The 16,590-nt window shown below is 47.1% G+C and overlaps 2 protein-coding genes across 4 annotated transcripts in view; one reads left to right on the top strand and one right to left on the bottom strand.

Annotated features, from left to right (window-relative positions):
• LOC122391967 (glutamate receptor ionotropic, kainate 2-like) overlaps window positions 1-16,590 on the top strand; it is a 62,809-nt gene that overhangs the window by 29,967 nt on the left and 16,252 nt on the right. The window contains exons 9-11 of one of the 3 annotated variants that reach the window (XM_043386345.1): window positions 3,567-3,671; window positions 10,309-10,410; window positions 12,490-12,693. In XM_043386345.1, coding sequence (XP_043242280.1) covers window positions 3,567-3,671; window positions 10,309-10,410; window positions 12,490-12,693 — 411 coding nt within the window. Of the gene's footprint in view, window positions 1-3,566; window positions 3,672-10,308; window positions 10,411-12,489; window positions 12,694-14,487; window positions 14,692-16,590 lie in introns of all 3 variants that reach the window. The other 2 variants (XM_043386344.1, XM_043386346.1) reach the window with 2 other exon arrangements.
• Window positions 6,521-9,970, bottom strand: LOC122391968 (zinc transporter ZIP3-like). The gene has a single exon (XM_043386347.1). The coding sequence runs from the start codon at window positions 9,727-9,729 to the stop codon at window positions 8,704-8,706; it is 1,026 nt and encodes a 341-aa protein (XP_043242282.1). The 5' UTR covers window positions 9,730-9,970; the 3' UTR covers window positions 6,521-8,703.

Raw genomic sequence — 16,590 nt, 5'->3', positions numbered from 1 at the left:
TATGAAAAAGGAGTATGTTTTCCAATTGATGACTCAACAAAAACAAAAAATGTAAGTTTGTTGTTCCAAGCGACTCCCCAAAAATATGACAATAAACAGCTCTTGTCATTTTCAGGAATGTTTAGTGTTTACCCTAGAGGAAATTGAGCAATGTTTTTTTTTTTAATATGACTGTCGGTGAATTTAACCCGCGCACCGACGCGACGGGGGGGGGGGGGCGGGGTTATCGGCCTCCCCCCTAAGGTTTTTCGTGAATAGCGGGAAAACTGCAAATTTGGCATGACTATTCTCTCATCAATTTTGCACATGGTGTGCAAGTTTGAACCCCCTAAGTCCTAACTTTTAAGGTCAGGTCACCAGGTCACGTCGAATGACCCAACCTCAAGTCACTTTTTTGCAACTTTGCCACAGTGTCAGAGCTACAGTAGATGACGGAGGTCTTTGAAAGTCGCAGGACGTTATTAGGTCATTAATAGCTAAAATTTGCATGTCTCCGAATTTCGATGTCGATGACCTAAAGTCAGGTCAATTTCTCGACCTCCCCATCACACATTGCCCCAAAAGACGGTAAATAACTTTTGAAAATACCCATCTCCAATTTTAGTGTTTTCTGGACCAAAATTTTGCGAGCAATCCGATGGTGTGGTCCCGGAGATCTGAAAATTTCCATTTTGGAGATAGCACCTATTTTTTGAAAAATAAATATTTGTCAGGCATAATAGTCAAATAAATTGAAAATATAATGAGTTAATTTTTGTAACAACACTAGAATGTGTCGAACATGAAATAGAGAAATATTTTAGCTGAGATGATACTATATCTGCGCATACATGTACATGAACTAGTACATTAACCCTCGTCGGCCGAGAAGGGGTGGGGCGGGTGCCGCCTCATAGGGCTTTTCGCGATAGCTTAAAACTCGCCTAGGGTAAACAGCTGAAACTTGGCATACCTAATCTTTTATTCAAACTAGATCTTTTGACCTCAACTGCGTTTTCAGGTCAGGTCAGGTCACTGACCTATGACGTCATAAATAAACCTCTGCGAGGTCCTCAGATGTTGCAACTTTGCAACGCCCTCAGTGCCAGAGGAAATTTCACAGGAAGATGAAAGTTACAGGACGTAGTATCCTTCTGAGGTCTCACAACTTGTATATCTCGGATTTAAGCTAAATGTCACATGAGGTCAGGTCGGTCACGTGACATTACCATTATAAGTCAATGGGGGAAATATTGAAACTGTTATTTTGGCGCTGGAATTGATCTAAAACTATCCCAAGCACATGAAATCGTGGTTTCATGATCGGACCTTACAAAGAGTGCATGAAACCACGATTTGATGTGCTTGGAAAAGTTTTAGACAATTTCCGGCGCCAAAATAACAGTTTTCATATTTCCCCCATTGACTTATTATGGTGAGGTCACGTGACCGAACTGGCCTCATGTGACATTTTGGAAAAATCCGAGATATACAATTTGTGAGACCTGTAGAGGATACTACGTCCTGTAAGTTTCATCTTCCTGTGAAAGTTCCTCTGGTACTGAGGGCGTTGCAAAGTTGCAACTTCTGAGAACCGTGCAGATGTTATTTATGACGCCATAGGTCAGTGACCTGACCTGACCTGAAAACGCAGTTGGTTTCAAAAGATCCAGCTTGAATAAAATATTAGGTATGCCAAGTTTCAGCTGTCTACCCTCAGCGTGTTTTGAGCTATCGCGAAAAACCCTATGAGGCGGCATCCGCCCCACCCCTTCTCGGCCGGAGAGGGTTAATGTACTAGTTTCTGTACATGTATGCGCAGATATAGTATCATCTCAGCTAAAATATATCACTTATTCATGTTCGATACATTCTAGTGTTGTTATAAATATTCACTCATTATATTTTCAATTTATTTGACTTTTGTGCATGACGAATATTTACTTTAAAAAAATAGTTGCTATCTCCAAAATGGAAATTTTTCAGATTTCGGGGACCACACCATCGGATTCCCCGCAAAATTTTGGTTCAGAAAACACTAAAATTGGAGTTGGGTATTTTCAAAAGTTATTTACCGTCTGTTGGAGCAATGTGATCATTAGTCAATGGGGGGGGGAATCAACTCCCTGTTTTTCCACCAAAACGCGTCGGAATGGCCCCATATACCATACCTGACTTCATATACCATCAACCTTCCTACTTTGAGGCCTGTTTTGCTGTTGGACAGTTGTAAGGTCATGTGACGTCATCAAAGGTCACCAACGGTGTTTTGCCAACAACTCCTTACAGGAACGAGATGCAGCCGCGCGGATGGTCTCATTGTGTTCAGCTCGTCAAGGCGCATCGAATGATATACATGATGACCTCGAGGTCATGTGACCTGAGGTCAACCATTGACCTTGACCTTTCGAGGTCAACATATATATGATGCGGATTGACGAGAGGATCACGATGATGCTCTTAGTTTGTTCCTAGCTTGACTAATTCGAACGTTATTTGATAAAAACTCTCAATATCTAGCGCCGCCATTTTGACTTTTTTGACCCCTGTAACGTCATCTTTGACCTGACCTGAATGTGTCCTATGTAAAAATTGTAGACCTTGTCCGTGCGTACCCCATGCCGTTTACCGCTTGTCGCTATCTTGCTTCGTTCTCGAGATCTAAGTGGGGGGTGCGGTCATCCGCCCCCCCCCCCCCCCCCCGTCGGTTGTAAGCTGGCGCAGACCCCGTCGGTGCGCGGGTTAACCTCATTTATTGCACACATTTTCAGTTTGGCATATATTTGCTGCACCCGATAATTTCGATGACATCGATGACATATGATCGATCGGGTGATCACCGCTAACCAAAATAAGAATACAGCTGCACAGTGCACACAGCTGTTGGGCTCCCTACGTTGCACATTGTCCTCACCCGTTGCATATGACGCTGCTTTCTGCTGCGTAAAACTTGTATCACATCGGATGGTCTCTTCAGCCTATTTTCTTTCCACTTCCAAGAAACCTATCTGTGACAGTCCAAGGGAGCACACGAAATCCGCCGAACGAAGACCTCTTGAGCGGTATTCAGTATGGGGCAGAATCGTGTTCAAATAGTGCCAGTCACTCGACAAATGTAATCTGTCTCTTACGTCTGATTGGCCATCGACACGAGGTCTCACATCGGCTGAAGAGGGGGCCATTGACGCGCAGTAAATGTGCGTTGCGGAGCTTGCTCGTGCTCTGCTCTTGCTTGACTTATATTTTTTGTCACTATTTGCTCTCAGAAGCATCGATGAAATATGAAAGCGTAATTAATGTTATATTAGGTGAGACAGCCGAAATGTGCTGCCCTGGAATAAAACAGACTATTCCATTTAGACAAAGGCGAGTGAGTTAGTCAGTTTGTATTTGTCGATATCAGCCGGGACGGACTCCAGAACGGGCGGCGGGCTGAGGGTTGCAAGCTTTGCTCATATTCTTGTGACGCCAGGCAACGTTTTGTTGAATTTAGCCATCTCGGGTGTGTACTTCAAACTTCCGACATTCCAGTTTTACGGAGTCTGACCGTTCTCGAATTGTTTCACTGACGCCCCTCTGTTGGCCAGGTGCGGGAGCTGCGCGGTCTGACCGGGCCTATCCAGTTCAGCGAGGGCAAGAGGACCACCTTCAAACTGGACCTGCTCAAACTCAAACAGCACGACCTCGTCAAGGTATGAATGGGTCCTGGCGACATCTTTTACAGCACAGGTGTGCATGTGCGCACGGTCCGTTGCATTCCTGGCTGACTGCCGCGGACTGGAGTCGCTGGACGCATTGACGCCGAGAAAGTTAACCCTATTAGTGGCAGGCTCCTGGCTACCCCATATTAGTGGCAGGGGGGGGGGGGGCTGTTTACGACCCCCCTTGATATCTCGAGATCTAACCGGCCGATTTTCAAAATTCAAACGGCATTCGATTTGGCTCAACGAGATCTACATTTCTAAAAAATAAAATTAAAAAATATCAATAGGGGGTAGAGGGGGGTAAAAACGGGCAAATTGCAGATACATTTTAGACTGTTTATCACGGCCAGGTTTCTGAACCAATCTTAACGCAACTTTTGCCGATCGATAGAGAATGAACCAGGAATTCACATGGATCCTAAAAATATGCATTTTCAAAAATCATAGGCGGATACAGATCATTGAGATTGGGGGTACACAAAAAGCATAGTAAATAAGGTTTTTGTTGGTACTGTTTCTAAAAAGGGTGGCAATGGTCTTGTTATGTTACAATTTTCTTATGAGAGAACGACTAAAATTGTATTGGTCATGCATAGGCGGTGTCAGGGCACCTATGTTGGGAGGTAAAAAATAACCCCCCTTTTTGGACGCCTGGATCCGCCTATTATAGCAAAAACGTGTCAAAAGAGGATGCACAATAACTTTGTATATGTTATCACATGATACCTTTCATTCACTGTTCGTAAAACTGGTGCAGCATCGTGATCTTCGCCCAAATGACTCGCTTCACGAATAGGACCCCCAATTCCCAGTGCTCTGGAGCCGCCCCTGGTAAAGTTATGAACTTGAAATTTTCAGGGAATGTGCCCAATTTAGTTTTAGGAAAAGTCAGAAAATTTCAGCATCGTAGCTTCAGCGGTTTCGGAGATATTCCCGAAAAACCTGAGGGGTGGATAAAAACAACCCCCTGCCACTAATAGGGTTAAGTGTTTGTTTAATGTAAAATTAATGCAACTGTTTGTTGTCCGTAAAATGCAACAAAATGATATTCGGAAAGGCCTACAGACAAAACGGCATCAGACATCCACACACAGGCCTACATACAAACTGACATTTAGACTGGCCCACAGACAAAGTAACATTCAGACAGGCATATAAACAAACTCATGACATCCGAACAGCCATCAAATGTATAAACATTTGGACAAGCATCAGACGGGCTGACACTTTGACAGGTCTACTGACGGACTGACATTTTGACAGGTCTACTGACGGACTGACATTCGGTCGGGCTGAGGTCTACTGACGGACTGATATTCGGGCAGGTCTACTGACGGACAGGCAGGCCGGCAGTACACAGCTCAGCGAGCGGACGTGCGGTAAATCAGGAAGCACTCAATTCCATAGTGCCGGACGGTCTCCCTGATGCTCGTGATTTGCGTGGGTACTGGGTATGCTGCATAAAATCTGCCGCTGCAGGAACATAGCAATACTCATAATTGGATGGTAGAAAAGAGCTCCGGAAAGAGCCTTTTTCTAATGCTTATTTTTTTTTTTTTTTTTGCAAATACATAGTTGGTCATATAATAGGGTCTCACTAAAAATTAAGAGTTCAGAAATACAGCGGCATCCCATTTTGTAAATAAAACGTTTGTAGTGTTGGCATGTTGTCACTGCAACAGAGTATGGCGTGACGTACCTGTGGTAGGTATATTGGTAGAACCCCAGCTATAGGACATGACGTGACTTCGCTCCGAATGGTGATCGCTGGCGTGCGGTCTATCATCCCGGGACACAGAACCTCGGAGCATGTAGGAATGTTCTGACTATGCTGATCTCTCTGAAGCCAAGGCCAGGTAAATAAAACGGCGGCAGCCGTATCAGCTGTCTAATCGTATTTGCCCACTTCAACTTTTAACCCTATTAGTGGCAGGGGGGGTTGTTTTCATCCACCCCTCAGGTTTTTCGGGAATATCTCCGAAACCGCTGAAGCTACGATGCTGAAACTTTCTGACTTTTCCTAAAACTAAATTGGGCACATTCCCTGAAAATTTCAAGTTCATAACTTTACCAGGGGCGGCTCCAGAGCACTGGGAATTGGGGGGTCCTATTCGTGAAGCGAGTCATTTGGGCGAAGATCACGATGCTGCACCAGTTTTACGAACAGTGAATGAAAGGCATCATGTGATAACATATACAGTTATTGTGCATCCTCTTTTGACACGTTTTTGCTATAATAGGCGGATCCAGGCGTCCAAAAAGGGGGGTTATGCTTTACCTCCCAACATAGGTGCCCTGACACCGCCTATGCATGACCAATACAATTGTAGTCGCTCTCTCATAAGAAAATTGTAACATAACAAGACCATTACCACCCTTTTTAGAAACAGTACCAACAAAAACCTTATTTACTATACTTTTTGTGTACCCCAAATCTCAATGATCTGTATCCGCCTATGATTTTTGAAAATGCATATTTTTAGGATCCATGTGAATTCCTGGTTCATTCTCTATCGATCGGCAAAAGTTGCGTTAAGATTGGTTCAGAAACCTGGCCGTGATAAACAGTCTAAAATGTATCTGCAATTTGCCCGTTTTTACCCCCCTCTACCCCCCAATTGACATTTTTTAATTTTTATTTTTTAGAAATGTAGATCACGTTGAGCGAAATCGAATGCCGTTTGAATTTTGAAAATCGGCCCGTTAGATCTCGAGATATCAAGGGGGGGTCGTAAACAGCCCCCCCTGCCACTAATAGGGGTAGCCAGGAGCCTGCCACTAATAGGGTTAAGGCTATGAATGCTCACTGTGGGTGGGAAGGCAAACAAAAGAAAAACTTAGCGTATGAACAAGTGTATTGGCACAGATCATGCAACAGTACATGATATGTAATAAATTCAACATTGCACACATCTTAGTCATCAACATACGCACAACGTAAAGTCAACAGCGAACTCGGCGAAGAAGGCTGCAGCAGGCGATTTTACTGAATTGAAAATGTGGCTAGACGCTTTTTCTGCAAACGAGGAGCTATGATCTACAAATACACAGGCCACAACTAGGTATTTCATATAACATAGTTACATAGTTACATAGTAACATAGTTAGTAATTCAGTGCGAATCGATCCTCAAGTAGCGTTGTCGGTTCATGACGCGAAGCCGCGAGGCCCAAACGTCGAGCGACAGCGACTTTCATATAGCAAACAGTAGATCGGATTTCGTAAAAGACATCGATTCGGAGGTAATGCCACAGTGTAGCCACAACCTCATTCCACATGATAAAGACGCCATCTCAATGGAGTCACTCTTCCGTACATTTTCAGCAACCCCTGTGACTTAACCCGCGCGGGGCTGGGGTCTCCAGCCGAACGCGCGGGGCTGGGGGGGGGTAAATTTTACCCCCCCCTGTTATCTCCCGAACTAATGGTCCGATTTGGAAAATTCAAACGCCAATCGAAAGCTCTCATCACGAACTACTAAAAACATGTACTTAATTTAAAGTTTGAGGTCAAGGTCAAGGTCAGGTCAAGGGTACAAATTGCAAGTTTCTACAGTATCGGCCTTGCACCGTAGTTGCCGAAGAATGGAGTCATGGACTGAGACTGATCGCCCAAAACGTGTTCTTAGGCTACCAAGACAATATTCGTTGCATACAATATCATTCAGAGGTCAAGGTCAAGGTCAGGTCAGGTCAGGTCAGGTCACCAAAAAACAAAATATAGAAAAGGGCATGTGCGACACATGTTTTATGGGTCATTTTACTCATAGAATTCAATAGGCACACTCAATAAGTGATATGGACCACCTCTGGATGAATTTCAGGTCGAGGTCAGGTCAAGGTCAGGTCAAGTGAGGTCAAATTTTGAAGTTGGTTGTTAAGGCCTAAAAAGGTGTCTATCTGATGCAGTTTTTCACGGCGAATCGAATGGTGCTATTTTTGTTTCCGTACGAGGTCTAGAACTTCCAAAAAAAGTCATTTTTTCAAAAAAATTGTGTGTCGTGACGTCATAAAATTTTAAATAACTCCCACATTTTTAAACCGATTCTTCTAAAATTTGGTATGTAGGTGCACATAGACCACTTCTCTGACATATATTCCGGTTTTTTCGATAGACTCAAAATTTTGGATTTTATAATGATTTTCCCAAAAAAGTCAGTTTTTTGAAAAAAATTTAGGCCAAAATCCAAACTTTTCAAAAAACCGAGATAGCCATTTGATAGACAAAGTAAAATTACGTATAAACTTTTTTGTTACGTCTTGATTCCTTTAAAAATGAAGATGTTAGCGGCGTTTGAACTTTTGCCGTTTTTGAGGCGAAAATGGCGAACATGACGTCACTAAAACGTCAATTTCTCAACAATTTTCCGACGGATATCGCTCAAATTTTCAGGGAACGTGTCAAATTGATGTAAAAAAAGGTACTGAAAGTTTGGCGGCGCTGCGCGCCGCCGTTTTTGAGATATCGCAAAAATTCGCGAGGGGGGGGTAAAATTTACCCCCCAGCCCCGCGCGGGTTAACCAGGACTCGATAGAAGCAGGCGCTGACGCATTTGCCCAGGTCCCCGTCGTCCGAGACATACCTACATCGATGCATTCAGTTCGTCATCGTCAATGCAAGCCCAAAGTCTTGCTATAATAAGCATCACTTTATGTGCATCATTTGCGATGGACGGTTCATGGACGAACCACACATACTCGTGCAGGTCGCATGGTTCCCTGCAGGTCTTCCACAGCGGCCCCCATTTAGCGCTACGTAACCCGTCACTTGTCACGTGCAATCGCGACATGGCATATATCTCGGAGATCACGTGCTCGACGAGCATGCAGTTTATCGACTGAAGCACTTGTCTATCGATGTTTGATCATGAAGCGATGTGCCTAATGGGTTAAGGTTATCATTAATCTGTGCCTTTCTGAAGTCGCATTGACATTTCGGTGGACATCTCTGGTCACCGTAAAACAATGCTGCTTCCCTGAAGCCAGGAACTTGACATCTCGATCCACCTTTTGGCGAGATATTACCCCTCTGTGAGGTAAACGATCAGTGACATTCCCGCGAAGCCGAGGAACATGCAGGCGATGCTGACGAAGGCGTTACGAGAGTGTTCGAGCTCGTCGGGCACCAGCTCCATGAAAGTCACGTGCAGAAACACTCCGGCGGCCAGCGCCTGGAACGTCCCAGAGATAGCGTTGCCAATCAGACCGGTGGCTGTCCCCACCGCAATACCCAACCCAATTCCAACGGGGATCATCAGTGTAAACGTGCAGATGAGCTTCAGACTGCGCCAGAACGAGGCGCCCTGCTGCGCGATCTTGACACCGATGGCCAGCGCTACCAGAGACTCATGGATGAGAATCGCCAACAGCAGGTTCAGCAGGGTGGAGAGTGAGACCTGGAGGCCGATCGCCATGCCCTCGAACAGCGAGTGCAGGCTGATGGCGGCCAGCAGCATCAGGAAGCGCAGTCCCGAGTGTTCGGCCTCGAACATGGCGCCGTGGCTGTGTCCGTGCGCGGCGCCGTCGTCCTCTGGCGCCGCGGCCACGGCCACCTGCTGCAGCTCCACGCCGTTCAGCGCCTGCTTCTCGGGCCGCGCCTCAGAACTCTCCTGCAAGGAGTCCCTCCGACTGGGCACCTGCGACGCCACCTCGGCAATGTCGTCCATACTCAGAGCCCGCAGACCGGAGCTCTTGCCCTTCGGCTGCCGACTCTGCAGCCAGATCGCAAAGTTCTCCGCAGTGAGGATCATAAAGAATCCACACAGCACAATGGCCTCACCGACGGGGTAGTGTACTTCAGTTTCCAGTTCCTGCCATACCTTATTGAACAGATCTTGCACCATCGGAATCAAACCGAGAAAACACAGGTCGAGAAATACTCCAGACGCCAGCGAGTTGGCGACGCTCACCATCAGCCGGAACCCGGGCGAGTTCGTGTCCAGAGACTTGGAGTTCCTCCTGAGCAGAATGCCGGGCGTCACGCCGATCGTCGTCGTCATGAAGAAGATGGCGGTGATGCCGAGAATCTGTGCCACGTAGACCTCCATGTCGAGGGCGGCGGGCGCGGAGCGGGTTTGGTCGGCACGGGATCTCCACCAGTGGCCGACTGCGGCCTATGGCGGGAGGCCACGGCGGCGCGGGCGCGGCAGATAACCGTCCGATCGCTCCGTGTCGAGAGGCTGGGGCACGGCGGAGGGGCGCGCGGGAGGCGGCACACGATCAGCGGCGCGCGACCCACCGAGATGCACTGACGGTGCGGAGAGGCGTCCGCCAGTTTGTATACGAGAGAGACCACTGTCGCCGGACGCGCAGAGCTGCCTGGTAGCGGCCGCTGGTCAGCTGGGAGGCTCGTCAGTGCACGGTTCAACTTCTGTTTATCTTTTCCGAGGGATGGCGTAAGTAAAGCCTGTAAGTAAAAAAATGCTACAGACCGTTTAAACTTCAAATCACTTTTATTTGGCTACTGTTATAGTAACCTCTATCCACTAAAGTGTGTCAATTGATACCTCCGGTGCATCTCTTACTAACGTGTGTCCACACTGCATCGATTTGGGAGTGAACTACATGCCCTACTCCACACCAGCCTTGCAGGCTGGTAGTGTGACTCTTGTTCGCCCCTCCCGCAGGTGGGGGAGTGGACCCCGGCTGGACAGGTGAACATCACGGACTACGAGGCGTTCTACGACCCCGGATCGCTGAACGTCACACTGGTGGTTACAACTAACCTGGTGAGTCGTTGTACTGGCTAATAAACAACGAACTAAGAATTGCTAGCTAGCTTATCTCTTACGAGCTGCAATATAACATAGCCTGACACTCTGAAACAGCTTTGATTACTGTAAGACCATTTTTAGTACGAACGGTTCGGGGTAGCTAAACAAAATAATCAGCTTCTAGGGTACTCATGGACCAGAGCGGGTAGACGATTTCATACTCAAACGGCAATACCACTGGAGAGATCCCAGTTCCATCACCAGAAAACGTCTAAATCTAGAATCATGGAAATTCATCATCATCCTAATGAGCATTTGTATTTATCACCCAACATTGTCGTGGCTCTCGGTTAAGGGGACCGTGGATGCCGCAGACAATTGGATCATGGGTCATGTCTGCTGGTAACAGTGGTTTATGACAGTTGTGGACGACAAAAGTCTCTGATAACATGACCATTGAGATGCACCAGAATTGCCTCCCGGTCTATTTTAGGATTTGTATTTGTAGTTCACATATGTTCGAAAAGTCTGTTCGTACATACATGACGTATTCAGAATACTATGATTTTCAACAAGCAATTGCCGGCTTGGTCCGCATCTCTTTCTCTGCTGCCCCTGTGAGAACGTGCTAATCGTATTTACGCCCCAGTTGGCACGTGCATTAGCCCGTGAGACGGCAGCGGATAGCTGCCCTGACTGCCGGCCTCGCCACTCACTGAGGTAGCTGCGACTGCAGGATGCGCAACACTGAAAAGATGAAGCCACGGGGCCGAACGAAGACGCTTCGGTGTTCTTTCTCGTACATCATGTTTCTAAGCTCATTCAAATGTCGTTCTCACCTGATAATAGGGGAAGTTGGGGCAATGCCGGAGTTGGGGCAATGCCGAAATTCGAGATATTTCTAAAACCATACGACATGGATGCCACGTCTCAGTGATGCTCTGAAGCTTAAGTGACTACAATTATCGCATGTTTGTTACGAGTCGTCATTTGGAATACTTCGGCTGTGAGGGCGCCAAAAGCGTTTTCAAGGTACGTTTCCCTTGTACTACATGCGCCTTTGAAGCTGCATTTCTTACTCATTATGCTACCGTTTGTCTGGCCAATTCGGTCAAGTAATCTTCAGCATGTCTTTGCATAAGTGTGCTGCCTATTTGAAATTTATACAGCACGTTGAAAAGTTATGGGCCTGCAAATTAAAGTATGGCTGGCTGGGGTAATGCCGAAAACGTGCAATTACGCGCGTTAAAGCACGCTACGTGAACTTTACCGCTGTAGAATAGCAACGCGTATTTTTAGTCACACAAATTACACTTTTAACCGACACAACGGCCTGTTACCATAAGGAATGATTTACCTGGCCTTTTCTTATTATATCACACAATTATAACTTCCAGTGTGCACCAAGCGTCCTCAAGCTCTTAAAACGCGTGTCAGCTTTGACGAATTCTGGATAAAATTTGAGATAAAATAGCAAAACATCAATTTCGGCATTCCCGTAGATCATTTCTCCCATTTTCGGCTTTCCCCGCAGTCCGGGGCAACGCCGAAAAAGTCACTTCTTTGATATTTTTAGTTTTTGCGTTTAACGGTATGCGAATTCATCAAATGCGCCTGGTATGTTTGAAAGACAAAAGACTGGCCTCTCGAATGACGCCAACAAGAATAGCTTATGTTGTCTACCTTGCGTGCTACGGGCGTCAGAAAAAAAGTATTCGGCGTTCCCCCAACTTCCCCTAGTTTACTTGTCAGTATGTACCGTTCTTTTTGTTGCCACGGCTCGGATATCTCATAGGGACATTACCTTCAAAGCCATTCAAATTCGGTGTTTTTTACATTTCATTTATTTGAAACGATTTTATCATTCTTTTAAAATGCATTTCCGAGCGCCATGCTAGATTTTTTAATGCCAAAGTTTATTTGATCATGACCCTCAACACCACGCTGTCCTGTAGACGGTAGTTTCATGCGTATGAAACAACTTGTGCTTGGTGTTTATTATTATATCATATATTAATTTACTTTTTTCTAAACACAAGGGGACACAGCACTCACAATGTCAGCACTCAATCGCACATTCTCTGCCCGAGCCAGGAAACGCCCTACGTCATGATGCGCGCTGGCAAAAACTACACGGGCAACGCTCGTTTCTACGGCTTCTGCATCGACTTGTTGGAGCTGATCGCCGACATGGCCGGCTTCTCCTACATCATGGAGGTGGTGCCCGACCGGCGGTACGGCGCCCAGGACCCCGAGACCGGAGAGTGGGACGGCATGGTCAACGAGATCATCAAGGGCGTACGTGTCGCCGGCCGCGCACCTGGGACTCCCCCGGGGAGGCACAGCGCCGGCACTTCGGCTAGCGTTGGACACCGCAGAGAGATTTCACCGCAGTGGGGGGCCGTAGAACACTGATTTAGTTGATACGTGTATCTGGTGAGAGCAGGTGATCCATTAGACACTTACGCACTTTTAGTTCCGTTTTGAGCATCCTTCCACGGTGTAGGACAGTCGTCGTCTTCTGTAACTTGTCTTACCCTAAACAGTAGTCACCCACCCGTAAAACTCACCTGGTCACCGGCTCCGTTCCAGTTTCACCAGTAAGCTCGGTATCACGGTAAAATAAAGTGGGTTATCTCAAGTGTGTTACTGAGCTCACATGGACGTCTAGCGAGGCAACGACTTTCATCAATATCATGGTGCCTATTTTTAACGTCCCTATTCCCCGTGATACGCTAAATTGCACAAATTTCCCAGACATTTATTCAATAAAACCTGTTAGCCTGGTGAACACGTGCTATCGATGATCGATAATCTCATATCCCATGAGTGCGTCATATGGTATGAAAACGCTCCACCAGAAAATAAACTGAACTCGGAGCCTTCGATCATTTTGCGTGTACCAAACGAACCCGCATTATTTTATGAGGCTAGTAAAATGCTCCTAACTTTTCAATGATGCGTAAGTATTCCAATCTGAAAGAATTACGACACTGTTCCTATCAAAATACCACTTCTCTTCCAGATATCCCATTTCAGCTTTTGCCGCATGTTCGTCCGCTGGAACCCAATTGGGCGGTACCTCTCGGCTGATTTTGCATTCAACTCCTGTCGAGCAGCGCTGTGCGATAAGCGGACCGCAGGAGATCAGGGCGGCACAGCCCGACAGCGAGCTGGCTCGACATAGATCGACATGGCTGGACATAGCTCGACATAGATCGACATGGATCGACACGTCTCGACATAACTCGGCAGGGCATCGACTCTCCTTGAATCGAAATGGAATTCGTCTCACATCAACTCTTACAGTTCGACTCCTCGAGAATCGTCTCATCTTTATGCGTGGCTCTACCGATGAACCCGCGCTGTTCCGTCTGACTATATGGCTAGCGCTGGCCGCGGTAGGCAGGCTGGTGGAGGGGGCGGTATTTATTGGAGACAGCCCACCGCGGTCCTGTCGCGGCGCGAGGCTTTCTGACGCGGACCGCTGAGGGAAGGCGCGTGACTCGTGTGTCGAGTTCCCGGCAGGCCCCGCCGCCGAGATGGGCCGGCCTTCCCCGAAACTCCGCGGCTGAGATTGGCACTCTAAACGGCTGTTTGGTGCAGCATCCTCAATGAACGCCGCTTGGTTCCTGGTTCGATTGAAATGTCATTAAATGGTCGTCACCCCGAGTCCAATTAATAATTTGCATGCAAAACAGAATCGCAGAGTGATTTGCTAATCAGTGAGCCAATCATAAATTTGTGGCAGGAATTTTGAACAACGCATGGCGAGAAGCGCTTTATGGAGAGAGCTCAAGCCTCAACGGCATGTATCCATATAGACGTGATTTGCGCGAAATACGCACTTTTTTATTTAACTAATGTGCTTGCTGTTTTAATGTGCTTGCTGTTTTCCAAAATCCCACGACTCCCCTATGACTACTTACCCAGCCTGGGTTAAAAAGAAACAAGCCAGTAAATGCTCATTGCATTCAAGACACGCTTTCACTCCTATCTGCCATTTCGGTTTTGATGTAGGAGATGTTGCGCTTTACTCTCGGCTCGCTGCCATAAAAGACTGTCACCACTCCCAACACCACCACCGCACAGGACACGCCGTACGTGATGTTGCGCCAGGGGGCCAACCTCACCGGCAACGACCGGTTCGAGGGGTTCTGCATCGACCTTCTGCGCGCCATCGCCAACTTTGTGGGCTTCAACTACACGATCACGCTGAACCCGGACGGCCTGTACGGCGTGGTGGACCTCGAGACGGGCGAGTGGAACGGCATCGTCCGACAGCTCATCGACAAGGTGCGGGACGTGCAGCGCGCCGGACAGGACGCGGTGACGACGCTGCAGTCTGTGCTGAAGATGATGCTTACCGCCTGCCGGCTGCATGCAGCTATTGCATGTTTGCAAGGTTTGTCATTGTTTGACGTTTCTGGCAATGGATAGATAAAAGTATTTGTGGAACGATGTCGGTGATGATCAAAGCATGTTGTGTTAACCCTCGCGGGCCCGGGGGGGGCGTTTTTCGCCCCCCCCTGGCGAATATTTGCGATAGCTCCCGAACGCTTAGGGATAGGAAAGCGAAACTTTCAGTACCTTTTCTCCCACCAATTTGACATCTTCTGAAGCAAAAAATTTGAACCTAGCCCCCTTGATGACGTCACAAGGTCCATTTTTCTAGACCCCTGCACGGCAAACTTCGGCGTCACAGACGCAAACTTCAAATAGCTGCTAAAAATAGAGTTTTGGAGTTAAAGACAAATTACGAGCACGGCTGTGTAGCGTTTGACATAGAGAAAAATAGAAAAATAGTTTTGATGACCTGAGGTCAGAGGTCAGGTCAACGACCCCGAAATGTGGTTTTAGTTTTTCGCAAATAACTTCGACAAAAATAGTCCTAGAGCTTCGGCAGTGGTACCATCGCATTCGCCTTGTCAAGCCGCGTCGAATGATATATATTTTGTTCGGAAAAGGTCAAGTTTTAGGTTGACCTCATGTGACCTCGAATGACCTCTGGTTGACCTTGACACATGAAAGATCGTTTCTGATGGATTTGTATCCGCTGCTCACGAATCTGGCATCTATTTTCCTCTAAGCCTTCATTTAGAGCTTCTGGATGGCAAAATTGTCTTACTTATTATTACTAACTTGAATTAGTGAAATAGCCTCTAGCAGGGATACTCTTCAGTGACCTTGACCTTTGAGCAGCCTTGTATCGTAAGATGAACCACAAATAGGGAACTGATAAGCCTCAAAGCATTTCAAAACATCTTGGAAGTTAGCACGCAACATGTGCGAAAAAGTGCCAAGTTTGAGGTCAGTTTTGAGCGTGACCTTGACCTTGACCTTTGATTTTGAGCACATTTTCGAAATTCTCAGATTCTCTTCTTTCGTTTGACACCCAATTTTGCCGGTTTGATGCAGTCTGCCGTCCTCTAGAAGGCTTACTTTGAGATCACTACACATGTGCCGGTTTTGGCCTTTGACCTTGACCTCTGACCTTGAAAATTGACCTGAGGTCAAAAATTTTAGGTGCATTAGAATCCTCTCGTAAGGACCTTTCGTTTGGTATCGCTTTTGTTTCCGTAGCTCCCTTATTTACGGAGTTAGACAGGGGGGGCGAAAAACGCCCCCCCCCCCCGGGCTGCGGTGGTTGGGATTACCCCCCGGGCCCGGCCGGGTTAACGTACATTTTCGCCTGCTTATGATGTGGAAGTTTCGCGTGCACGGCAAACGCTCGGATGCTGAGGTTTTTTATGATTGCACGATCATAACAGAAGGTGCTTATGAATGAGTTACTACGGCGTTTATGATAACTGCCGTGACCATTGGTGCATCCTTCATGCATGCACGCTATCATGCGACTCGTATGCGATTTTACCACTGTTTTTTTTCTTTACACCGTTTGGAATGGGCGCCGCTTTGGCTATTTTTCTTCACGGCGCAGAAAAAGAAGACCAATGAGTGCTCGCCTTTCCGCCGGCCATCTGAGGCCATTCAGGGTGGACCCGCTCTCCCTCGGTACCTGTGTCCGGCGCCTCACACTCACTGCGAGTGCTATTCGCCATTTATCTCCGACCAGCGGGTGTGGCAGACCTAACGGAGATTGAGGATCGGCCGGCTCATACGAGTATAGGAGGGACGGACGTAACGGACGTAACCACCGGCCAGCCCCGCACCAATCCCCGTATTGGGCCTGTT

This window comes from Amphibalanus amphitrite, unplaced genomic scaffold, assembly GCF_019059575.1.
Source record: "Amphibalanus amphitrite isolate SeventyFive unplaced genomic scaffold, NRLGWU_Aamphi_draft 000464F_arrow, whole genome shotgun sequence".
NCBI classification, from domain to species: Eukaryota; Metazoa; Arthropoda; class Thecostraca; order Balanomorpha; family Balanidae; genus Amphibalanus; species Amphibalanus amphitrite.
This window is presented reverse-complemented; position numbering and strand designations above follow the sequence as displayed.

Bases quoted from the DNA above. Each gene is read 5' to 3' on its own strand.
- LOC122391968 (XM_043386347.1), bottom strand. From the start codon at position 9,729: ATGGAGGTCTACGTGGCACAGATTCTCGGCATCACCGCCATCTTCTTC.